This window comes from Epinephelus lanceolatus, chromosome 5, assembly GCF_041903045.1.
Source record: "Epinephelus lanceolatus isolate andai-2023 chromosome 5, ASM4190304v1, whole genome shotgun sequence".
In the NCBI taxonomy this organism is placed as follows: domain Eukaryota; kingdom Metazoa; phylum Chordata; class Actinopteri; order Perciformes; family Serranidae; genus Epinephelus; species Epinephelus lanceolatus.
Window position 1 is genome coordinate 4,225,353 of NC_135738.1, and position 26,931 is coordinate 4,252,283.

The window sequence follows — 26,931 nt, forward strand, 5'->3', positions numbered from 1 at the left end:
TTTGTAAAAGCCCCACGCGCTGAATGCATGACCTTCCTATTAACATGTTTTAATGCGATGCGTAAAATGCGCGCCAATGCTGTTTAAATTAATCTGTCGTCAGTAAAATATGATTAATGTGGCATCGCCCTGGCATTGTGTCCATCTGTTCCATTAAATATATTTGTCTTAATTACCTTAAACTGTTTCATAACAACTCTTTTCATTTTGTTAATTAGAAATTTCCCACAGACTGAGTGGCTAAAATAGTTTGCATAACTTCTTTTTTTAAATACTGAAGTTGAGGACTGAATATTTGGACAGATAAGTTTACAGGAGAAAGTCATCTGATATAATTTAATTTCTCTTTATTTGCTGTCTTTCGCTTTCTGTTTCCAAATTCCAAACTTCACACTGGCTGTGATACAGAGAGGCTGTTTGGACAGATTTCTCACTCTTTTCTCTTTTCTCTTGCTGCTCTGGACTTTATTTAATCACTGAGGGAAATCCCTGCAGCCTGCAAATTCCCTGCCTGTCTTTCATCACCTTGTTCTGCAGGTACATGGGAGTGTGGACTTGTTAGGAGTGATTTCAACACAAGTTTTTCAAGAAGACACTTTTTTTGCCTTGTTATCCATTATCTTTTTCTGTCTGCGTGTCCAGCCAACACACAGAGCTTTAATGTCTCTTCTTTACTGGAGGTGCAGACGTGTGTGGAGTTATTTGTATGCTTGTTGAAAGAACAGGTTCCACATTTTCTTTAATTTTTTTTTTATTTTTGAGATCATGGAGGGAATTTAGTGTCCAAATTTTGTGCACAAACATTTGGACAGGCAGAGGGATTTAAAAAAAAAAATAGCGCACAATTCTTTTCTCCTCCTTGATAAATGATTAAAAGGTTTTCCTAGATGTTCACAAACATTGTGCTTTCTGCTCCTCCACCCTGCAGGTACATGGGCTCCCTGGGCTCCCAGGTGATGTGCGACAACATCCCTGGTCTGGTGAACAAACAGCGCCAGCTGTGCCGCCAGCACCCCAAAGTGATGCAGGCCATCGGGGCTGGGATGAAGGACTGGATCTCAGAGTGCCAGCACCAGTTCCGCAACCACCGCTGGAACTGCAACACCACGGCCAGAGACCACAACCTGTTCGGACGCCTGCTGCTACGCAGTGAGTGGAGTCAATGTTAGAACCAGGAGGGGACACATGTCTTACTTTAGCCAAAAACAGTCAGTTTAAAAAAATTCTGTAATCTAGAGGACCTGAAATTAAACCTGTTTGTCCAGCAAGCTGCCTGCTGACGTGTCCTTGAGCAAGTCACTGAGCTTTAGTAGGAAAAGCAAAAGAAATACCTTTTAATAGGTTTGTGGTTTTGAGGGATAAGGAAATAAGGAATCACATCTTTAAGGGCTGATTTTCCCTATAAGCCGTTATAGTTTAGGTACTTCATCATATCTTACACCTGCCTGACTTCGTCTCCATGAATCAGAGGAAAGTTAAGGCTGTTATCACTTATTGTCTCTCTTTGGTCATATTGGCAGAAAATTGTCTTCAGGATTCCCATGGGTCCTTAAAATCCTTGAAAGAATGTGAATTCAAGGGGGGGGAAACAATGTCCTTTTAATAGACATAAACAGATAAGGCAAATTGAAAGTGCTTGGATTTATATATTTTGTGCAAAAACAGAAATTAAAGTTATTTTTATGTATTAATTTTTGCTTAACGGTAGTAAATTGACTCAGTTTATCTGCTGTCTGTGAGTTTCTATAAAGCACTCTAGTTTTCATGATTAAAATTCACTGTATTAGAACATTAATTAACCCTGATTGGTGCCTCAAACTATGCTGTGTTGGGTCCTGGAATTTGGGGAACTTTGGCCTGGAAAGTCCTTGAATTTGATGTTTATGACAGTGTGGAAACCCTGCTCATGCTCACAGCTTAATCTCTAGATGAACAATAATTAAAATTTGATCAGATGTGAAATGTGCAGGGTTTTGTTGTAAGAAACACTGACAGTCATTTGACTCAGTGTCATGAGCAGAACTTCTTAAATTATGATTTTACATGCTTTAGTGAATGTCCTCAGCGTATCAGTGTATATTAGTAGAATTTTAGCTGTATCATATTTGATTGCAGTAAATAATATAAGATGCAGTGATGAGGTACAGAAAGTCCTAACTCATGATATGACGACCTGTCAGGAGCCTTTACCTCTGCCTGACTAAGAATAGAAACTCAGTGACTGGTCTGTGTGCAACAGTATCTGCTGGCTTGTGTTTCCAGGTCGTTGTTTGCTGCCGGCACCTTCTGGAACTGAATCCCTGCACGATCACGCCTCTTAGGGCACACTGATCTGTTTACAGTGCCCAACATGTCGCTTTAACTTAATGGTGACACATCTAAACAATTGGTTGGTATTCAGAGTGTTGATTTACTGCGACTCCGAGGCTTTCTGGGAAACTGATAGTTCCCTCGCAGATAGGTTTTTTTTCTTTTCCACAGAGGTTGGATCACATTCCACACCTCGTCTCACTTTACAATTGTACATTTATCACGTCGGTGCAGCCGACTGGTTTCTCTGTGCGTCTGTGTTTGAGAGGTGAACATGCTGCTCAGTACTTTGTTAGTGTAGTTTAGTAATGAGTAGTGTGCAGATTTAGTGCTGAAGGGATTTGAATTGATTAAAGCTGCACATGGTAACTTTTATAAAAAAATAACTTGTCATATTTACTGAAACTGTCACTATATTCACACAGCGGTGCATGAGATAAAGCTGTCAACCATGGCTCATGAGTTGTGGTCAAACTGTCGAGCTAGGCAGCACTGATCAAATATAAATCAAGATTCTGTTACTGTGTTTCTAATGTCTCACCTCAAATGTTTCAGTTTACTGTTTAGTTGTTAAGTAAGAAACTTAAGCCCTGTTTCCACCGAGCAGAACGGTTCAGTTCAGTTCAGTTCAGTATGTATTTTTCTGTTTCACAGTGAAAAGTTGTGGATGGTACCAACAGAAGCGTTCCTTAGTGTCCCCATGTTTGGCCCCCCCTCTGTTGGGGTACCTAGCACACAGATCTGGTACTAAAAGGTGGAGCTGTGAACCCTGCAGTCTGATTGGTCAGTAGAGGACAGTCACTCTGGTTTTATGTAACCTCTGTTCATACATCAGGTAACTAGAACTATAAAATGAAAGGATGCTTTGCCAACCCGAAAAACGTTTACATGTAGTGTTACTCAATGCATGAGTTGATGACGTGAATCCATCAGCACACCTTAAATTTCACTGTGACAACTTTGACCACTCCATTAGTTTTTATTGTCTCTCTCGGATGACAGACACTTTTAGTAATGAGTGGATCTTCAAGTGTTTAAAAATATATATTAATTTCGACGGGGTTATGTGAAGGTCATATATTCTAATCCTCACTTGGAGGAAAAAAAAGCGTCATGGGGAGTACCACCAGTTGGTCCAGGAGCTTCTCCTCCATGATGGATGTTGCTGCTGTCTATCGTCAGGCCGTATAGCTCTGGGTATCCAGCAACCACTACCACCAGTTTCTCCTCCATTGTTTACCAACTGTAAACTTGTTGTCGTGACCACCACAGAAGGCCCGCCTCTCAAATCATCTGATTGGACAATGGGAAAAAAGATGATGAAAAAAGAGATGGCATGAGACGTTTTCCACTCTGAGTTGAAGTTTTTCAACTTGAGGAGTTCAGAGCGCTCCGGCAAAAACGGCAGGCGTCTAGAGCGCAGAAACACGAGGCATGTCGCAATGCAAAAACAGCAAAAAGCTTCATTCTCTTCTTCACTTCATTCAAACAATCACACAAAGCCACCTCCAGCTGCTAACGATAACCATCTCAGAAAATATCACGGTTTCACAGTATCACGGTATTACAGAATTGTCAGTATTTCAGATAAACAAATGTACACTGTATGATCACCGTCAATTTTAATTTCACAGTATCTTAAAATTGGTATACCATTGCAATCCTGAATGGCATTGAATTCATTAAAAAACGAGCCTTGATGAGTATGAAAATGCTTAGACATGGGAAGTAGGATTTTATTTTTTCCTGACTTTGTATTGTAAAATCTTAAATGCCTCTTGCATTAATGTCACCAGAAAGTTCGGTTTTATGTTGCAGCTAATGTTTGGGCAAACTTCATGTTGGTTCATATTATTAGCTGTAGGACCCTGAATCAGTTGCAGGTTTATAGAAGTCATTATTTCAGTATCAGAGGTATCAGTAACTAATTTTTAAAAGTTTATATTTGTATCAGTTTGATTCACATTTATTATCACGATGTTTATGTTAGATCCACTACAGCTACTGTCTCAGTTAGTTAATTTCTCCCCGCTCAGCTCGTTCACATGACAAATGGTACAAATTTTGACTCTTTCCAAATAGAAGTAATCCCACCTCTCTGAAGATCTGCCGCCTCGTTAGCTCTGTTTATCCTCTCTCATCATTTGGAAAAGAAGAGACTTGATTTACTGAGTCAGGAGAAGACACAGTCACATATTTTTTTGGGGGGGTGGGGGTGGGGGTGTTGTAGAAAATAAATGTTATGAATAGTGTGACAGGCAGTAACGAGTCAGCAGCATCAGGGATTGAAATGATTAACGAGTATTAAGCAGCCCGCCGCCGCCGCCTGTGACAGATGTGAGCTCTGGACAGAAGCATCCTGTCAAATTAGACATGTCACTGCGTCTCAGCAGCGAGAAGCGGCCAGCATCTCCTGCAAGGACGTGTTAGAACAAGTCCTAATCTTTTTTTATTGCCAGCGGAGGATCATCAGGAACCGGTGGCCTGATGTTCCTCTCCCATGCCCTGAGATTTAACCCCGCCAGGCGGATCCTTCGACTTAGTCCGTTTCATGTCGGGGGCCTCTAATCAGCCGTGTGGTATTTGGACCTCCCAGCCGGGCCCCGGCCGTGTCACACAGCATTATCTCGGCACGTCGAGGGCCCCGTCAGAAGCTCCTTATTGTCAATGTCAGTGGGCTAATTTCAAACAATTACACAGGAGTTTTTTCTCTCTGGTGTCGTGTTCTCTCAGCGTTCTCCTCATTAACCTCGTTAGACACGCTCAACTTAGCTGCTGGACTGGGACGCGCACACACACACACACACACACACACACACACACAGATCACTGTATGTATGTGTGCAGTAGTTTTTAAACACTAGTGCAGATACAACACCTGAGTTTAGAGACCAATAACTAAACTTCATTCTTTTGATGCCATACTTAGAGAAACATGTTTTTCTTTTGAGGTTGTCATGATGCCAGAATTTTAAACTTTCATCTTTTGATAACACAGCGAAAAGCAAAAGCAGTCCTCGGCACACAAAACAGAATAATTCTTATTTTTTCATAAAAAGCTGCACACAGTGGTGATACAGAAAAAGTCCCTGAACACACGCCTCCAGTCTCATGCTGGATTCGTTGGAAAGAACACCGCAACAGCAACAGGTTGAGGACCAGTTAATTTCCCTCCATGTTGTTTCATCTGTGCAGCTCTTTTTTATATATATATCTATAGCTTTGGTATTTTTTATGCTCAATGCGTCACGGCTTGTTCCACGTATGACTATGTCACAAATTTCGAGTATAATTCAAGGTCTAAGGTTCAGATTATTGTCATTCAGACATGTTAAAAACACAGGGGAACGCAATTTGTTTCCCAGGTCCAGCAGTGTACAGAAGAAATAGCATTTACGATAGACCTATCATTAATAATTACATAACCTAAAGCCTATGACAAATATAACACATAGTTAAAAAAAACTCATGGTCATGTCGTTTTTAAAGCCACGGTTATGAGACTCGCTTTGGCAGTTTGGTTCTATTCATCTCACAGACTCACACAAAAAAGACTCACAAACATTATTCGTCACACATTCTCCCGCACATCTAGACCACTTTCTCCCAGTGTAAACTGTTTGCAGACGGAAATTTACGTGCATGTCTGCATTCATCAATATTTTAGTAGCTCCGATCTTTTCGTAGCTACTAACAAAATCTACTCCTGCTCCCGACCACTCGTAGTGCTTCTGTAAATTTAGTAAAGCACATAAATATTGCTTGTCACTATTGAAAATTACAATTTTAATTCATATTGCGCTCTGTTATGTACACAATACACAGATGCCTTTGAAACACGTAATCTAAACGACAAAATATTAAAAATATAACACATTTAGTTAAATTAGTTGGCAATTAGCAAGTTTAAGATCCAGATTAGGTTCATGATTGTGAATTATCTATGCAAACTGACTCAACAGATTACACCTTCTTTCTACATGTTGAATGATGATAATAAAAATATCCGTAGGGACAGCCGGATCACAGCCTCTTCGGCCTCGGTGCCTGGGTTAAGCAGGGGCAGCAGGTGGTGGAGCCACGAAGGAGCACGCGCCAATTATTTGAGACAACACTTTTTTTTGTTTGTTTGTTTTTTTGGCTTTTTGATCATTTGAATGAATAAATCTGATTCGAAAACTGTTTAATTTACGTTGTATAAAACAGAGCTTTAGGCTATTAAGATTCAAATAATTTGAGGACGATGCATACAGACTGCTGTAGGCTATATGTTATTCATATCATTTGTTAAAATAAATGTTAAATAGCTCTATATTCCAACAGCCATCACTGATTTAGAGTTTATCCATTATGCACAAAACATCTCTGGTTTCCCGTTCCCACTTAATTCGAAACCCCACAAATGAATCTTCTGTTTGTTTGGTGACCGCTGCATTTTTGTGTGTGTGCTTATGTGTTTCTTTGCCTCCAGTTTCATATCAAACCATTTACGCTTCACCTCTGACATGGTTCTTTGTACCATGGAGACAACATTAACAGCATCTGTTACTTTCCTCCAGGCCTTCGCTTGGCCTGTCCCTGTCACACCACTAACTGAAGAAAATAAAATGTTTTTTTCTTAAGTCCACTTCACCCAAAATTATTTCGATCTCCGCTTTGGAAAAATTCTTTTTTCTTTCTCTCTCTTTCTTTCTTTGCGCCATGACTGACAGGTCGACAGGATGCACCTACACCTCCTTATATGGTGGTCATTGGCTATTCATGGGCGGGGATTTATGCTAATTGCTGATTACCAGGAGCGCGCTGTCACTTTACGATGGATTGGCATTCATGATCATACACACGTGTTTACGATCAAATCTGAGTTTCCCGCGGCGTTCCTGAATCCGGAGTAGGTTTTTAGTAGCATAGGCTTTTATGTGCAAATCTACTCAGATTTACTCACTTTTCATGAATGAGACCCACTGTGTTTACACACACAGTGAAGTGGAGCTACAGTTACAGCTGGACGAGGACATTTAACTGGCCTACTGTCCTTGTCCCAGTATACAAGCACAGGAGGGGAATCCATTTATTGACCCAAGTATGTGCGACTCCTCTACGACAGGTGGAGATATGCCCCCTTTCAGCTTGTTAGTATTGGACCTTTTTCCTGTTGACCTATTACGTCACAGACCAAACAATGGACAAACAAGTTAGCTACGGTTAGCTAGCAGCTAACTGGTACCATGGTGGACAACTTTACAGCTCTGTACATTTGGTCCGTCCAAAAAAAACTGAACTTAATCTGTTTGAGTTTTTTTTTTTTTTTTTGCTGTTTTTCAAGGATGCGATGACATCACTAACTCTTGAATTAAAAAATGAACTAAAACCTGAAACTATAAGGACATTATTTGTTGCATTTATTAAAGTATATACCGATCTAGAAAATGATTCATGATGATAAAATTATTGTTCTCTCCATAATGATAGTCTAACAAAAGAGAATCAGAAATACGGCAGTTGATAAATCTTCTAAAAATCACAGTAATTGTAATTGATGGCAGATAATGTAGTTTTTGTGTCTTTACTAAAATCAGTGCTGCCTTTTACCTCGTCTTTGACTGAAGTTTAATTGTAAACAAGTTGTTTTTCTGGCCCTGAAACAGTCTGCAGGTGTTTCTCTCAGGTCACTGTGTGTCCTCAATGAGAGGGGCCTTTCCAAAACCGAACTCCTTTTGTAGTCACCTTCACAGCTGAGTGAAAAAACTTCCCTCTCTGTGGCAGAAAGAAAACTGTCACAACTTTTTGAAACCACAGAGAAAAATAAAGCTTAATCCATTTTATGTTCTTCACATGTATTTGTAGCACTTACATTTAATCTGTATGTGCTGTTGCTGTTAACCGTAATTTTTACTATTACATTTTTATTATTAAACGAAATAAATAACTTGATAAATTGAAATGACAACAGACCTATAAATGTATGTCTTAGTTTGAGCAGGTTATGTTTGTGAGGGTAGTCGCAGAACTTTATCTGTAGGAAGCGAACACAATACAGCGTTGCACATCGTCAGAAAGTCAGCATCGGTGCAGGCTCATTGTCAGAGGGTTAATACCTCACCTCCAGTCCTCACTTGATGGTTTGGGAAGGCACTCAATGTGGCGGACCCTACTTTTGAGGACAGCCTGTTTGTAGTCTGACAGACAAAACCCTGGGCAATAATAGCCCACAACAGACTTAATTTGAGTATATTTCGCAGCTGTTTTCTTCCCTTATCTAGATTCTGAGTGTAGAGAGATTTAATGACTGATTCATCTGACACGTCTCTCATCTTCTTCAGAGATTTTACAGATAAAACAATGTATGAATTTTAAAAACTCAGTTTATAGCTAATGAACACAAATGATGATTATTTGCAGCTCTGAACACGTCAAATATCCGCTTGCTGTCGTTGTGTGCCTTCTAACGTGTCATAATTTTGTAGCAGAGGTTAGCGACGCAGACTTTCTCTGCCTCGGCCTTTGATGTCTCTCAGATCTCTCATCAGCGACATGTGGAGGGAGATAAGAGGTCTCTGTCAGGGCACTGCTGGTAAACGTTTGCTGTTTGTTCATCTTGGAGGGAGATGAAGCGTTTTTTTATTTCATGCCTCACATGAAATAAAAGCTTCCAGCAGGCAACAACAACAACACGGGTCATACAGGTAGCAGCGGTGGCCAAACATTTGAAGGATCTCTCTGTTTGTCGTGGCTTAATGTTGCCTGAATTGGGAAACGCAAGATCTAAGATCTATAAGAGATAAAACTTCTGCAGCTCACAGCAGAGGAGTTCAGTGATGTAGAGAAATGGAACAGTAACTGTGCTGAACTTATGGTATTTGGACAGAGATGATCTCAGTGAGTAGCTCTGCAGTTTTTATCCACACTGGTTGCATGGCTCCGTGGAATTTATCCAATACTTTACTCTCTGACCAAATACCTGCAGAACTCATGACATCCCCTCAGCTACAGCTGTACTTTGCGTTTAGTGGGTCAATTAGAAAATATTAAGATATCAAGCACATTGAACTAAGATTGTAAACATGGTAAAAAGTATACCTGCTTGGTGTCAACATTTTAGTGTTGTCACTGTGAGTGTGCTGACATCATCTAGCTCAAAGCATTGCTATGCCTAACTATACTGTGCATGTCAATACCCATACTACCATACTATACATTGCATCCTTTCATCTGCTTATCTGGGGCCGGGTCGCAGGGGCAGCAGGCCAAGCAAAGCACCCCAGACGTCCCTCTCCCCAGCAACACTTTCCAGCTCCTCCTAGGGGACCCCGAGGCGTTCCCAGGCCAGATGAGATATATAACCCCTCCAGTGTGTTCTGGGTCTGACCCCAGGCCTCCTACCTGTGGGACGTGCCCCAAACACCTCTAACAGGAGGCGCCCAGGAGGATCCTGATCAGATGTTGAACCACCTCAGCTGACCCCTTTCGAGACGAAGGAGCAGCGGCTCTACTCCGAGCTCCTCACCCTATCTCTAAGGCTGAGCCCAGACATGCTACAGAGGAAACTCATTTCGGCTACTTGTATCCGCGATCTCATCAGTCTGCATTGGCCAGGGATCGACATACCCAAGGCCCCGCCCCTGCCTACCGTCGGGCATAAATTGCACCTAACCCTGTTTCCTATCTCTGCGGGTGGTGGGCCGACAGGGCTGCGGCTCCATGTGAATTATTCAGGCTGAGCCTGACCAGGTCCCATTGCCCAAGGCCCGGCCATCAGACGCTCCCTGGTGAGCTTTGCCCCCAGGTCTGGCTCTCGGGGAGGGGGGCCCGGTATCCCCACAACGGGCAAGGTACTCGAAGTCTGATGTGTCAAGTCATCAAGGTCTCCTTGAATCACTCTTAATCTGGCCCCTTCCCTGAGACCACTTTGCCTTGGCAGACCCTACCAGGGGCTGTTGGCCCCGGACAACACAGCTCCCAGGATCACGGGGACACACAAACCCTTCCACCACGTTAAAGTGCGGATTCTTGGAGAAGATACTATTTAGTATGCCAGAAAAGAATTTCGTATGTCCCAAGACAGTATGCCAAAAATACCAGGATGTTCTACTGCGTCCAGGGTTTCCCACACATTCATTTATTTGGAGCGGCTCGCCACGATTAAAACATCTACCACCACGGTTTGATTTTCTATCTTTGGAGCTGGATTGTTCAATAAAGGCGCTGTGGAAATATATACATGCTGTTCGGTTATTCATTGCTCCACACTCTCAAGGTGCAGAGTATTTTCTAGGCACAGACGGAGCAGCAGAGCGTCAGGCGTAGTGAAAGTGAAACTTCATTCTGCCAAGTCTAAAAGTTTGCTTTCACTCACAAGCAGCTGCTCCTCTCATCCATCAATCTGATCAGCTCTGATCTGATCGACTGATCAGTTATCCGTCCCGCAACTCAAAACTCCACAAACTGCTCTACAAATGTAGTCATGAAGAGTTCTGCCTGTGCTGCGTTCAGAGACCCACAGAAACCTCTGGATTTAAAGAGATGACATAGACTGATACATGACAACACACAGGGAAGAAAAAAATAGTGACCACTCAGAGCACACTGCACTATGAACACCATTTACACACACACACACACACACACACACAATGACAAACTGTCTTTAAAATGAAAAAAAGGTGGGGTTTTTTTTAGATTGCTAAGATGTGACTTTTTCAGGATTTCAAAGCTTGATGCTGATTGTTGCTGTTTTTATGTTTATGCTTATATTAAGTTATTATTAATCTACTCATTAAGAGTTTGAAGTAAATCCCATTCCTCTGTGAACAGACGTGCCTTTCATTACAGACGTTTGCCTCCTTGTTTGTAACATTTCGTCCTCTCCTCTTCAGGCAGTCGCGAGGTGGCCTTCATGTACGCCATCTCCTCGGCCGGCGTGGTTTACACGTTGGCTCGAGCCTGCAGCCAAGGCGACCTGGACTCCTGCTCCTGCGATCCCACAAAGAAAGGCTCGTCAAGGGACGCCAAGGGCTCTTTTAACTGGGGCGGCTGCAGCGACCACGTGGAGCACGCCATGCGCTTCAGCCAGGGCTTTGTGGATGCCAAGGAGAGGAAGGAGAGGGACGCCCGGGCGCTCATGAACTTACACAACAACAGAGCCGGCAGGAAGGTGAGGAGGCACCAATCATTGTTCTTAACACCTGTGTGTCACATAAAGGAGTCCGCTGATCAGATACGTTTCAGAGATGGTTTTTAATTCTGAAACAACACTTTGGTTTTAAAATGGTGAAAGCTGCTGTTAAAGGAGGAGTCAGTGAATTTGGAGAAAGATATTTGATCTCAACACCCAAACAACTAGCAAGGGTGTAAATACAGTGACAGCCTTAGGGACGCACTTCCCTCTCTGCAGTAGAAAAAGGAGCTGTCGCTATATTTGGTTACCATGGAGAAGAGTAAAACCACTCCCATTTTTGTTCTTTTTATGTGTTGCACATGGTCAGTTAGTCAGCATCGGTGCAGACTCGCTGTTGGAGTCTGTGGTGTGGGAATGTAGTGGACCCTCCGCGTGAACATGAAAACGTAGTGGAAGTGGATAGGGAAAGGTGTAGTGGGTTGCTGATTTCATGGAATAGTTCGACTCGGCCTGAGCCTCTTTGTTTGTTTCACACTTACAGGCCAGGGTGTGTAAAATCATCCCTTTTTTTTCAGCGCACACAGAACAGACAGCCAGCGGAGCGTGAGGAGGTATCTGCTGCGTGTGACAAAAAGTGTATCAGATTAGAATCACTGACTGCTCCTTTAAAGTTTGCAGTTCATCAGCCACTGTTGGACAAAAAGAGTTAAAATCCTGAGCTTTATTAGAATGATAACTGTACAAATCTAGACATGTTCACACAAACTTTTTATCAGTTTAACAACTCTGATAGATTTTGGCCAAAACATAGAACAGCCTCAAGAGTAGAAAAATACTTAAAACATCAGCTGGTTGTTTTTTATTCAAAATGGAGTCTTGCCTGCATTTGACCTTCAGATGTAGTGCTCAAATTAATCTTCCAGTCTGCATTTTGGGAAGGAAAAAAGAGAAATCCGGCATTCAAAGTCTGTTGCTGCTGTGTGAGAACCCCAAATACTGATTTTAAAAGCACAAATAAAAAAATAAATGTGCAGTTGTCACTCCTAAACAACACATTTTTGCAAATTCCTTGTTGTTACAAAGTGAGAAATTTATGAAATATTTTTTCTTCACATAATTTATCCTCTGAACCAGTGTGGGAAATGACAGATTTACACCTCAACATGATGTCTGGGAGAAACACTGAAATGATTGGGAATAAAATATTCAAATAAAGACAGATTTAAGTTTAAGAGTGTTGGTATCAATCTTGGAAACTGATCATTGAACAAAAACTAAGCTGCTATATTAAACATAGTGTTTAAATGAGGGTAAAAATCATAGTTTGGATTATTTGCATTGTACAGTCAGTCCAGGTTTCTATTTTACATTACACTTTTACTTACACATTACACAGAATCTTTTCTGCTCTCTCCTCTTCCTCCCCTTCAGGCGGTGAAGCGTTTCATGACTCTGGAGTGTAAATGTCACGGCGTCAGCGGGTCGTGCAGCATCCGGACCTGCTGGCTGGCCATGTCCGACTTCAGACGCACTGGCGACCACCTTCGCAAGAGGTATAACGGCGCTGTCCAGGTGGTCGTCAACCAGTACGGCACCGGGTTCACCGCAGCACACACACACTTCAAACGACCCAGCAAGAACGACCTGGTGTACTTTGAAGACTCACCGGACTACTGCATACGGGACCACGAGTCAGGTAGACACTCTCCGACCTTCACAGAACCACAGGATCTGATTAAACAGTCGCTGTGTGGACTGAATGAATCAGATTAAGACTGTAACTCTTTCACTTTAACCTTAGATACACTCCAGGTCAAAGGATTAGAATCAGGTGATAAATAGAAATAGTTATTTAACATTTAAATACTTCTGAAATGGTTTAGGTACCAAGACGCAGACATGTACGCAGATTTTGTTCTCTTGGTGAAGGTCTGACATTTCAAACTGTTTGGTTTATTTGGGTCCACCTGAGTTCTGACTTTGCCAAATGAACCAAACTTAAATAGTTAACGCACCAAAGCTCAACAGAGCAGCTTCACCATGGCTGGATGGTGTGAACATGCCTTCAAGGGAGAGGAGGGGTGTGAACAGATTTGTCATGAGGGTTACTAAATGCTTCATCACAAATATTTGGCTGAATTACAAAAACAATCCTTCAGCAGGTTCAGTGATTGTTGGCGTCAGCTCTTTCTTTTGGTAACAGAACTGGTTACCTCCGCCAAGGAGGTTATGTTTTTGCTGGCGTTGGTCTGTTTGTCTGTTTGTTTGTCTGTTTGTCTGCAAAATAACTCAAAAAGTTCTGAACGGATTTTGATTAAATTTTCCGGAAAGGTTGATAATGGGACAAGGAACAGATGATACAATTTTGGTGGTGATCGGTTGAAGCGAAGTGGATAAAATAATAAAATGGTGGGAAATCCAAGCTGCTTGGCGGAGGTCTGCGCTCTCCAAGTGCTTTTCTAGTTTCATTATGTTTTTATCATTTTCCACAGGGATGGAAACTGATAAGATTTTATTGATACCAACAGGGTGGAGATTTGAATTGTCAGTCAGAGACCCCTCAGACGACTGAGATCGCCTCAAGTCAAGCAGTGGTTTAGTTTTGCTTTGTTTTGTTTGCTTGTCAGCGTGCTGTGCAGTGTACTTCTTATGACATTTTGGTCCCCAGATTTTGCTGCAGAGTGAGCGCTCTTGACCTTCATGCAACTCTTTGGTACAGACAGTTATGAACAAGCTGCAGCGGCACAGAGGAGGAGAAAGTTTCCACCATAAGGCTCCAAGAGAACATTATCGTCTCTCTTGTGCTTGGAAGTGGTGAATTTCCCGCTCACAGACACTTGGTTGGTTTTTGTTTGATATCTGGTGTCTGCAAAACATGTTGTTGCACCTTAACGATCTGTGTTAGCACCGTTAGCTTGTTTACAATATTACATGAATGCCGCTGTCACCCTGAAGCTAGAAACACACCTGCACCACTACTTTTACTGAAAGATCTGCACTTCCTCCACCTTTGCATTATCTTGAAATCATGTGTGGACAGCCTCTGATTAAACTTGATTTATCACCTGAAGAGCTGAACACAAGAGTTGTGACTCGCCAGGCAAAATTATTTTGGCCGTTGTCTTTATAATGACGGGAATGTGGGTCGTTTAGCTCGGGATATTTCTCCACTGAGTCGACGAGTCTCTCCTCATCCATTCTTTGTCACACACGAGAAACAGCACCAGCTACAGAGTTCTCTTTATACGTCCATGGTGAGGAGAGGAGTGGAGCTGCCACAGGAGCAGAGAGAAGAGCTGCTGTGAGAACTGGTCTGTACAAGCGAAGAGTGAGTGGGGGAAAAATGTATTTTATTCCAAGGGCAGGAAATAGGACAGTGGTGTTAAGTGCCACAGGGCAGCACATCCAAGAGCACCAAGACGCGTCCAGCTGCCACCAGTGTGGAGTTGTACATTGAAAATAATTAGGGCGTATATTTTGATGCACGGCGTTCGGCGTTAGTTTGTGAACAACAGCAGTAACTCAGAGTGAGATTCAGATTCTGTTACAATATAAATAGTTCATCTAAATAAAACCTGCCACTAATTACACATTTAAAAAGTGTCCCCTGGGATCTATAAAAATAAATCAACAGCTGATTTCCTTCTTTTAGTATAATCCTAAATGATTGCTTTTTCCACCTGGACCTTTATGCTCTGCCATTTCTCCTTTAATCATCAGGCTGTAACCTGTGACAGGCTGTTATGATACCACAATTATCACACACTCACACGTAGGTTTACATTACCAAAGGTTTATGACAAAATCACTTGACCACACTGACCCCCGTGTGCGCACGGCGAGAGAGGAGAGGGAGAGACGCTGTGCTGCTGCCAGAGGAGACGCTGAATGAGTTCCCTCTGAGCGGTAAGTCACTAAAAGAGTCTAAGAAGTAAAACATTCAGGACGCCACAGTTTATTCCACACTACTGAAGCTGCTCCTCTTTTTGGAACCACCGTGGAGTCGTTAATAACTTAACTTTCAGCCATGCTTGTTGTTGCCGTGGGTAACAGTATGATGTCAGTCTGTCAACAAGTCAAAATATTGCGAGTATGTGAATTTTTCATGTCATATCAAAAATTATACCGGTATTATCATAAACGAGAGGATGTGGCACAGCTCTAATCAGAGGATGTTATCATAAGGTTGTCATCTTCCTAAAGTCTTTAAGGAGTTACGGTTGCTCAGCATGTTTCTTGAGGTTCAGTTCACAGTGAGCGACCTCCCGTCATGTCTCCTGTGTGTGAACGGGGATACAGCTCAGCAGATTTCTCTAAACAACAAATCTATTTTCCAGTGTAATTACAGAGCTGGTGGCTTCAGTCTGGGCTCTCTGTGTTCTGCAGAGTTTAGGAAGCTCCTGTAACAAAGTGATTCCTCTTTTCTTTTTGTTGAGCTGTGTTTGTGTCTGTCCAAATTCCAGCAGTTGGATTATAAGCGACTGGTTCTGTCTGAAGTTGAACTTCCTGTATTAAAGTGAATAAACTCCTGACAGGAGAAAGTAGATGTTGAAGTGTCGGCCTGCCCTTCACGCTTATCTCATAGTGTCTCATCAGCAGTGACAGAATCATTACAGCTGGAGGGATGCAAGCTCCTGCTGAGAAATAAATATCAGAAATACAAACTTCAGACGGTGACTTTAACTGTGAGTTATATTAAAAACACAGGGAAAACTCAACCTGAGATTTCATCGCGCCAGGAGAACGTCAGATATCAGATGCTGGTGTCAGGACAGATAAGCTGTTACAGAAATGTGTATCTGAGTGAGTGAAATCTGTTTATGTGTGTGTGAACGGGACAGTGAGTGTGAGAAGGAAAATGTTTGTGTATGAAAACTGAGTGAGAGAAAGAGAAGAGTGTGTGTGTGTGTGTGTTCCAGAGGAGGTGGATGCCTGTCAGGCAGCAGATGATCCGTGGCGATCGGGTGTCGGCCAGTTTAAGACCCATTACACACTTCTGTGGGCTGAAACCTTAGAGCACCACAGATCACTATAAATCACCACCACTGGAAACACACACACACACACACACACACACACACACACACGCCTGAGGGCACGATTGGCCAGATAAAGAATATTTCGGGGGCAGGTTGGAACACACAACACAAGAGAATACAATAGTTTACAGTGTGTTTTGTGTCGAAGTGGGACGCCTCTCTAAAGTCCTCTCAGCTGGACACTTAAATTTGGGCCTCATCCAAAAATGTGTTGGTTGTTATTTCTTCCTGTCAGAGTCTGCTAGGAGATGCAACAGGAAGTGCAGGTTGAAGTTTGGTGATGGTTGAACACTTTGACAAAATGTTTGGACACAGGAAACGTCGGATGTTGCAGCGAATCAAAGCTGGGATCTGTCTGTCATGGGACGGTGTCATGTATTCTGCGTGCAGTGTAAGTTATCGGGCACCGTCATGGTGCTTTCTAGGTGCTAAGAGAGTTTTACGACCTTAAAAGGAGTCTTAACTTTAACCTGCTGTCCAACCTGCTCAGATATATTTCAGAAGCATGGTTTTAATTTAGAGAGCGAGACTGTTTCTTGTCTGGAGATAAAAGCTACGAGAGCGCTTTCTAGTCTTTGAGCTCAGAAGTTAATTCTTGACCTTTGGGAGCTTTTTACTGCGTCGCTCTGTCTGCTGGAGCGGGCTCAGGGTGTCTCTTTGTGTTTGGGTAGTGACAGTTTAGGAAGAGACAGGAAACATGTTGAGAGTTCAACACACAGCAACAGGCTGGAATCAAACTGGGGACATGGCAGGTACATGGGAGGTGTGTGATGACACCCCAAGCCGCTCCATTTGCTTAAAGCCGACAGACTGAGATTTTATCAGTCTTATAATTTTAGTGCAGCTACACATGGATCTAATAACCATGATACAACATTAAGTTTGATGTCTGCAGACTGTACGATGACAGCGCCTACTGAATCACAGGCTACGCTGACGATGCGATATCTTCCCATAGCTATTCTTCTCCACCTGTGAAGCACAACATAGAGGCTCACATTATTAAATGACCTGAAGTTTTGTGGGCACTATATACTGCAGTGTGTGTGTGTGTGTGTTTGCTAGCTGCTAGGTGTCTCACCTGGCAGCTGTAGCTCCGCCTCTATTTTCTTCCATGCTTCATCCTTCTTTACGCGATCATGGTCAGAGCTGGAGGACACGTCATACAGACAAGGCTTCACAAGGTTTTCCTCTTTGCTGGAATCACACACATTTATTTTCGCGTGTTTTGCCTCCATGGCGAGCTGCTATCCGTCTGTTTGTGTGGGACGTTTCATGCTGCATTTCTATTGGTTGGTTAGTAGACGTAGGTGGTAACGGTAGTCACACAGTGAGGTGGTCATCCCAAATTCCTGACACTGTCAGAATTTTATCCCAGGCTGTCTTTGATCCCAAGAACGTGACAGCCTCCATCCTTGAACCTCCGCGTTGTAGGACCACTGCTTTAGAGCCACGACCACAGATATCGCCACGTTTCTTTCATCTTTGCTGTCACTGTCAGCACCAAATGTGCCGCCACTTCTCTGTTGTCTCATTTCCACTGCATAGTTCAGCTCAACTCAACTCGCTCTTGGTACCAGGTCCTTTTTTCTATTTCATTTTTCTCTGACGATAGCACCCCCTCAGTGTTGGCGGGATTCTCAGCTGATCGCCATAGTGACACCATGTGAAACTGCCATCATCTTCACCGCGACACTCGCTGAATCCTTTCATCGTCAACCAAACAGATGAATGTCAGCTCTTTGTCAGTCGTCCAGCGTAGTGTTTGGGGTGGTTTAACAGGCTGCCATTTTTGTGCCTCAGCGCCGGTGATAGCCGTGGCCTGAGGCGTTGTTTTCGGCTTGTTGTTCGTATGCACAAACGTAAGTACGTCGCATTCGTCGTTCTTCCTCTCAAATTTCTTCATATTTAGCACAAACGTCCACTTTGACTCAGTGACGAGCTGATTAGAATCTGAAGGGCACTGTGACTTTGCGACCATCTCATTCTCATGAGCCCAACATCTTGAGGGAGTTTTCTCAATTTTGGCAAAAACGTCTACTTGGATTCAACAATGATTAGACTATGGTAAGTCAAAGGTCAAAGGTCAGTGTGACCTCACAAAATATGTTTTTGGCCATAACTCAAGAATTCGTACACAAATTATGGCAAAGCTTGACACAAATGTCTAACAGGATAAAATGACGAAGCAATGACATTTCATATCCAAAAGGTCAAAGGTCAGCTTCACTGTAACATTATACTGTTACTGCATAAAACACTTTCCTGTCCATTACTAAACGTCATATCTCAGGAACAGAAGGGGAGACATTTGGTCAGATACTGAATTGATGTGTGTGAAGCATCCATGTAAACTGTAACTGTAACTTGATGGGTTTGCAGAGGCGTACGACCATGAGGCGGGAATTCTATTTTTAAATCTGGGTCGAGTAAATTAAAAATTGCAGTCACTATTAATGGTAGCTTAGCTATTAAAAAATGGCGGGATTGTGCAGGATGTTTTGTTGGTCTGCAGTGTTTGAACTCCAGCTTCTTGTATCAGCTCAGAGAGCTTGGACCCAGGTGATAACAAAAAAGCAGCCGTACTATCCACAACTTTCGCTAAAGAGCAAGTTAACTTGAACAGAGACGTGTCGTACCATGCAGTGGAAACGCAGTGTATTGTTGGACAATATAAAGACCAAACAATTAATCAGTAGTTGAAAAAATAGTCTGCAGTCATCAGCTGCATCCTCACTGCTGACAGTCTGAGTGTGGCCTCCGTGGATCCTTTAGATCCTCCTGATGGACCTGAGGAGGTCTCAGGGCCCCACTAGGGAACAAGGAGAGGCTTCACAGCATACATGAAAGCTTCATGTGCTGTGTACATGTAAGCAGAGTGAGGTAACACACACACACACACGGTGTCGGCCCTGGGCCTCTCATGAGAACTTAACTGGCTCCCTCTCTTAAGACTGACTCCTCTGACACACACACACACACACACACACACAGGCATGTAAACTCACTCTCAGTCATGACACGTACTGTACACTGAATCACCTTCTCTCTTTTTAGACACACACACACACACACACACACACATGAAGCGCAATCGATCTTCACACACACTTTGAGTTATTCACGTCTTGTTCTTTCTCCCGTCACACACACACACTGAAAAACCTCTCAAAGACATGCAAACTCACCCTCAATCATTCTGAAGAACACACAGACTGAATCCATTCTCACAGACAGATGGACACACACACACACACACACACACACACACAGGCTCGGAGCCCACAGAGATAGTGAGACGGCCCCTCTGTGCCTCTTTAAAGTGTGAAATCAATTTCCCTCGGCCCCGGCGAGGCTCAGGTGCTAAACTCATCTCTCGGCGCCCCCTCATCTTAATTCAATAAGCAGACGCAGGCAGAGCGAAGGCTGCGAGGAAGACTCCGGCCATGATGTCATCCCTCGCAGGGCAGCATACCGGCGCATGATGGGCGGGCGGGGCTTCGGGTCGTGCCCAGACATATTACCTGGCGAGGGGAATGGTGCACGGACGGTGCGCACACACACACACACACACACACACACACACAGAGCGAAGCAGAATGTAAACACGAGCAAATTCCAGAACAATGTTCGAGATGGTACTTGAAGCCAGCGCATCATTTTTTCTAAACCTTTATTTATACAGGAGAAGTCAGCTGAACACACACACACACACACACACACACACACACGTTCTCCTTCAGTAACACTCCTCACATTAACAGTCCGTCACACCTGAACTGCAGCTGCAGTCGTCACACAACAGAAAACACAAAACCAGAGAAGACTGCAGAGTCAGTCAGACATGTTTTTGTTATGTAGCGCCTCAGTTATTTTTATCATCAGTCAACTCAGTCAGTGTTTCATCTATAAATTAAAAGTGGAAATTAGGGATGTGTGCGATTAGTGGACTAGTTAATTAAACGTTGCTACCCTCGCAAGTCGGCACCAGAAATACTAGTCGGGGGGCGTCCAGTACCACGTTCAATTCCAACCCGTGGCCCTTTGCTGTGTGTCATCCTCTGCTTCTCAAAGGCAAAAAAATGATCTTAAATGAAGACTAGAATTACCGCCTCATGGTTGTATGACTCCGCCCACCAGTCCACCCTGTGGTTGTATGACTCCGCCCACCAGTCCAGTGTCTCTGACAGTCTCCATCCATGTCAGTGAAAACATGGATGCTTCACACACAGAAGATCTATACAATCAGTTTCAAGATTAGAGTCACCAATTCAGTATCTGACCAAATGTCTCCCCTTCTGTTCCTGAGATATGACGTTAAAACATGATGATGTCACAGTCAAGCTGACCTTTGACATTTTGATCTTCATTGTTTGTTAGACATTTGTGTGAAGAGGCACAAAATAAATAAATAACTAAAGAAACAAATACTAGTGGGTCAAACTTATTATCAAGATACGCAAGAAAACTTGCTGCAGCTGATAATTAGACGCTGTAAAGCCCGGGGGTGTCACTGAGAAAATAAAAAACTCATTAGTGTTCACAACTGAATAATTAATGTTCTCACACAACTTAATTTGCACAACAATTAATCAAAAACATATGTTCATGTTATGTTTATGTTGTTTGTGGGTAAAGGGTGTCAGATAATCATCTGATGAGCTGTGTGGATTTATTGCAGATTATAATTCAGATTCTGTCTGTTGATAAATGTTGGTGTTATCCTCGACACTCTTAAACAAATGTCAACAATATATTTTGTTTGTTGTCACAACACAGTTTAATAATTCAAGAGCAGAAATGAGTTTTTCCTCTCTGCAGCACTCGCTGGGCTCCTCTGAATCTGAAGCATTTGTTCAGTTATTTAAATGTTTCGCTTCTTTTCTGTGTTTTCTCTGTTTTGATGAATCTCATCACTCATCAGAACAATGACACGTCACAGAGGGCCGAGCCTCTAAAAATCACACAGATGTATATTTGGGGCCTCTGACCTCCAGGGTAACGTTAATGTCTGGTAGCTGTGAAGTTTATAATGAGGAGTCACTTTTTGTTGAGACGGTCTGAAAGCTGCTGGTTCTGCCGTGTTTTACTGGAGCTGTGATCACAGGGTGAATTCATCTTGAGCTCCTCATAACAAGGTTTGTTTCTCTCATGATGAAATCATAATTATCTGGAAATCTGGACATGAAAACACAAACTGTTTTGTCATGATGGTAAGATTAATAACGGGAAACTCTGATGTGGTGATCATCTATTATTTTCACCGTCACCATCTTGGATTCTTGGAGCCAGAAGTGACCATTTTTGGATGAAAGGGTGGAGCTGAGGAGGAGGAGTCAGGGTTGGACCTCACTGAGAATGCGGGGACACCTCTGTGGTAGCGACTTTTTAATGAGACTGGCTACGTTAACATGATGGCTTCTCATTCAGAATGAAATAAATCTGAATGAAATCATTCAGAATTAAAGTTTCTCCAGGTAGTTTACATGAGATATATTCATTCCGAATGAGGGTTTACACGGGAGATCAGTTTAATCACCTTTATTCGGGTCTGCGCAAGGTTTGGGGCAGGGAAGGTTTCTGATTGGATAGGGGGTGGGGTGGATGTTACGTGTTTACATTTACCGGAAGAAAACACTGTAGTCCTCACTCCGGATAACAAGATGCTTGACGACGCCGTTCTTAGTGCCTTTTTCGGGCTTGTTTTGCTTATATTCTTGAAGCAGCAGTATGACAACAACCTTGTTCTGCTAATGCTTCATCTGTTGAGGAGGAGAAGGGAGGTAGAAGGTCAAAGAAGGGAGATAGAAGACCGTGCTGTGGTGAATGGAAACCGGTGAGTGCAACGAGTCCGACTGCTCTATCTTGTCCCGTTGCTATGCATGCTATATATGTCATCGCGCCAGAACGGCAAGGAAACGAGCATGCGCAGAAAGACCGGAATGAACTTAAAGAGGAATGAGTGTATACAAGTGCAAGAAATTCTTTCATTCGGAATTAGAAACGGAATATTCCAGCTCATTACATCGGATTGAATTTTCAGTCACATTGGCCATTTCCAGTCTGAATTAGGTGTTTACAAGATCACTTTTAATAGGAATGAGCTTTTATTCCAAAATGAAAAGGGAATTAAACTGTCCATGTAAACGCACTCATTGTAGCCATGGCCTCAGGCATATCCTGCGTTATCGTCTATTTTTCTCTAAATGGGAACATAGTTTACAAAATGAGCATCATGCTGTGTCGACCAAACAGCAATCAGCAACCTCCGGGTCTTAAAAATGAAGCCAATGTGTGAGTTACTAAAACTGCAGTTCCTGTAATGTCCACTAGAGGCTGGCTCCAGGAGCGAGTCAGTTTCCACAGACCTCTATGTTAAAACTTTACAGCAGAAATAAACATGTTTACAGCCTGGTACAAAAACAGTTTTGGTCTCTGTAGCTAATTTCAACATTAATGACAACTGAACAGGGGGAGAATTTTTAAATAACTCACCTCCTAACGTTTTATTACGAGTTAAAGTGACGCATGATTAAAGGCGTGGCCACTGAGTGACACTGCGACAGTGTTGGTTAAGTAACGTAACCATGCCGTAACCCCAGATTCAGAGTAAAGGTGTGGCCGTAGCTGTTGGTGTTTCAGTGTTTTCAGTTCATGAAAGTTAATTTTAACGTTTTGGTCGCCTACAAAAGTCTTGTTCTGAGTTTAGTTGAACCAAAAGACCCTCTAAAGAGTCGGATGTTCAGTTTTGTCCGTTAAGTGCATTTTGTTTTTATGGTTTTGAGCCTGTTTTCGCTAGAGCAAATTAGCATTAGCATTATCACAGTTAACCATCGCTGTAAACGCACCATGCTAACCAAGCTAGAAGCTAATGTGAGGGTCCAAATATGGTCAACCTCTGGCAATGACCACAATACCAAACAAGAGTCCACAAACCTTTGGGTGTCGTCACAGTGGCGTCGTACATTATTTCATACAGGCTGTGCTTTTGACAGAGACGTGGAACGAGTGATTGAGATCATAAATTAATTAGGAAAATGTTTACTGAGGTCGTAAATCAAGTGAAAAGTAGAGTCATTTTCTCACTGACTTTCATACAATACAATACAATACATACAATCGTCTTTGTACATTCAGTGGAGTCGCCCCCTGCTGGCCATTAGGAAGAATACAGTTTTGAGGATCTTCGGCATCGACTTTATTTTTCAGACCCAGAAGCTTCGTCCACTTTTTCTGTACTAAAGCTGCAGCTGACAGTTATTATCACTTATTCCACCAATTATCACTTTCTCAATCATTAATTATTTGATGTCTTCATGTTGCTTTTTTTTTCTTTCTGTTAATTCTCGCAGTTAAAAGAAGCAGTAAATGAAGAACGATTAATAGTTTGAAGAAAAGTTGCTGACTCGACCAGTTTCAGCTTTTTTCATCTAAAAATCAAATAAAACATTGGTTTGGTTTTGTTAAGAAAACATTAAATAACCACAGCTACAGTTTGACCATCACAGGCTTCCTTAGTTTCATCATAAATGAAGTTGTAGCTCAGCACAGACACACACCTGAAAACATATACTGTTAAAGTGTGTGTGTGGGCGGCTGGAGGTGAGACTCAGGAGAGTGTGTGTACACTATCAGTGTGAGGAGATAGTGGTGTGTGTGTGTGTGTGTGTGTGTGTGTGAGCGATGGATGTCTCCTGTAAAATGAACAGCTGATGAAGAGTGGGAGTGCAGGCTGACGGCTCCTATCATCAATCTCTCATCTCCCCTCCGTCCAGCGTTCATCATCTTACTCACCTCCAAACCTCCTCCTGACCCCCTCCGTCTCCTCTCCGCCGTACTGCCAGCGTTATACCGCGCTCCCTCATAACCACTAAACTTATTCTGATTGGCACCAGGTCACATCCTCATTCCACACCAGAGTTAAAGAGGCACGTCTGTCTTAACTCCGGAGTCATTTCCCAGGATGCTTCTCACTTGTTTTAGTCTGGAATAATTGTCAGTGTAGGTGTCGAATGTTTCCACTAATAAATCTCATTCTGGAGGGAAACTGCCGAAATGTGTTTTTACATTTAGTGAATAAATGGAGCAGAATTGGTTCAGCGGGAGATGAAGTTAAATCCTGCTGCTGCAGTGAAATGATTCAGCTTCAAGATGCAAATCAGTTCATCTGATCTCAAACAATATTTTAGGAAAAAAAGCTCAAATGTGCATCAAAACTTTGACTTAGAAAAGCTGTATGTTAAGATAAGATAATCAGTTCACTGTATAGTTAATTATAATTAGGGATAGACTGATATGGATTTTTTAGGGCCAATGCCGATACCGATTTTTTTCCATCACCCTTAGCTGATGACCGATTATGGACTGCCGATTTTCTTGAGCCGATATTTGGGGCCGATACTGCTTTTGCTCCCTCAATTTACATAAAAAAAATGACACAATGATAACAAATATTACAGGTCTCAAGTTTAAAATAAGAAACATTTATTGAACAGTAAAAAATACTAAAACAAGATGGAAAGTTGAGGTAGAACAGGTAGAATATTATTATTATTATTATACATTCAAATAAAAAAAAGAGTTCAGTGCTCTTAAATCTTCCAGTAATGTCTTTATAAAATAAACAAATATTTAAGCTGAAGCAAAAATAAAACAACAACTACTGTACACAGTAGGATTCAACAGCTTTGTTCAACTTAACCACATACTTTCAAATGAAAAAAAGTGCCAGGGAAAAATAAATCCGCGAACCCACGCACGTATCGGTCGATGCCGATACAAGTAAAAAAACTCAAATATCTGCCCGATATATCGGCTGGCCGATGTATCGGTCTATCCTTAATTATAATTAATAATAATACTGTAAAACTTCAGTTTAAAGGAGCTATATGTAAGAAATCTAAAGCAAATAGTCGTAAAATCCTCCTAATATGTCACAGAGACTAAGGAATAATGTTCATATAACATACTGATCTCACCGACAACAATAGTACAGCCAGAATATTCTCATTTAAAAAACTTTTTTACGGTCCGCAAATCATGTTTATGTTTTGAATTTGTGTTTTGGCCTGTTGCGCCACCCACCGCCGTCTACCAGTCACGCAGTCAGTAGAGTCTCAGCATCAGTTACAGTTACGACTGAGCTACAGCAGCACGGCAAGCAGCATTAGCGGTGTCCCGGTACATAGCATTAGCAGCCGGCTCCTCCTCAGCTGTATCCCAGCAGCAGCGTTAGCAGCAGAGAAGCCGGACTTGCTCGAACGGTCCGCTGGAAAACCAAAGATCAAGGATGCTGCGACACAGCCCTGCCATGGCAGCTGCCCATGGGCAAACAAATCAGTCTCCAGCGTGCCGCTGTCCAGCAACCTCGAATCTGTAGGGGAGGGGGGGCGGACACGACTCGCGGCAGTATTTTGAATTTGAGTGCAGTAACTGTTTTGGCCACATTCTTACATACAGCGCCTTTAACACCCAGTCCCTTTACCAGCCTGGTGTAGCTACACATTTTGACAGATTAACACCTGGCCTGCTCTGGTTGCCAAGCAGCTCTTTTGTTTTTAGTTCTTTGGATTTGTTGGCGACCTCAAATTATGTGTCTATTCTTCGATTACCCTATAAGATATTTATTTTCCTTTAGTCCCTAAGGGTCCTCAGATCAAAAGAATCAAAAGGGTTGTGAGGATTGTTTTAAAGTGGCGTTGTGTCGGTGTGTAGGGTGCTGGGTACTCTCTGTGTGATGCGCTGTCTGTTGGAGTTAGATCAAATGAATGACTCATAACTGATATATATAAGTTAAGGCCTAATTATTAAACAAGTAATATGTTGGGGTTTGTGTGAAAGGAATTAAAGGCCTGTCCCAGATAATAGCCCGGGCTGTTAATTGAAGTTTTACAGTATGCTAATTCTGTAAAATGATGAAGTGATGACATTTTATATCCAAAAGGTCAAAGGTCAGCTTGACTGTGACATCATCATGTTTTAACGTCATATCTCAGGAACAGAAGGGGAGACATTTGGTCAGATACTGAATTGGTGACTCTAATCTTGACACTGTGCTGATTGTATAGATCTTCTGTGTGTGAAGCATCCATGTTTTCACTGACATGGATGGAGACTGTCAGAGACGCTGGACTGGTGGGCGGAGTCATACAACCATGAGGCGGTAATTCTGATTTTAATCTGCAAAGCTGTCCTCCTCTCTGTGTCTGTGCAGGGTCGATGGGGACGGGAGGACGTGTCTGTAACCGGACGTCTCGCGGCGTGGACGGCTGCGAGGTGATGTGCTGCGGCCGAGGCTACGACACGTCACGGGTCAGCCGCACCACCAAGTGCGAGTGCAAGTTCCACTGGTGCTGCGCCGTGCACTGCCGAGACTGCCACCAGCAGGTCGACGTGCACACCTGTAAGGGCCAGACGTGACCTCGCCGCCTCCGAACACTACTGACCGTTACAAAACCCACTGCT

At 42.7% G+C, this 26,931-nt stretch overlaps 1 protein-coding gene across 1 annotated transcript; it reads left to right on the forward strand.

Annotated features, from left to right (window-relative positions):
• The first annotated feature begins 935 nt into the window (after positions 1-935).
• wnt2 (wingless-type MMTV integration site family member 2) lies at positions 936-26,886 on the forward strand. The gene is made up of 4 exons (XM_033634427.2): positions 936-1,149; positions 11,187-11,464; positions 12,860-13,124; positions 26,681-26,886. The coding sequence occupies exons 1-4, from the start codon at positions 957-959 to the stop codon at positions 26,884-26,886; spliced, it is 942 nt and encodes a 313-aa protein (XP_033490318.2). The 5' UTR covers positions 936-956.
• The last annotated feature ends 45 nt before the right edge of the window (positions 26,887-26,931 follow it).

Excerpts from the sequence above, each read along its gene's own strand:
- wnt2 (XM_033634427.2), top strand. The coding sequence starts at position 957 with ATGTGCGACAACATCCCTGGTCTGGTGAACAAACAGCGCCAGCTGTGC. Across the intron at positions 1,150-11,186 it reads CGGACGCCTGCTGCTACGCA|GCAGTCGCGAGGTGGCCTTC; the intron begins GTGAGTGGAGTC and ends TCTCCTCTTCAG. Across the intron at positions 13,125-26,680 it reads CATACGGGACCACGAGTCAG|GGTCGATGGGGACGGGAGGA; the intron begins GTAGACACTCTC and ends GTGTCTGTGCAG.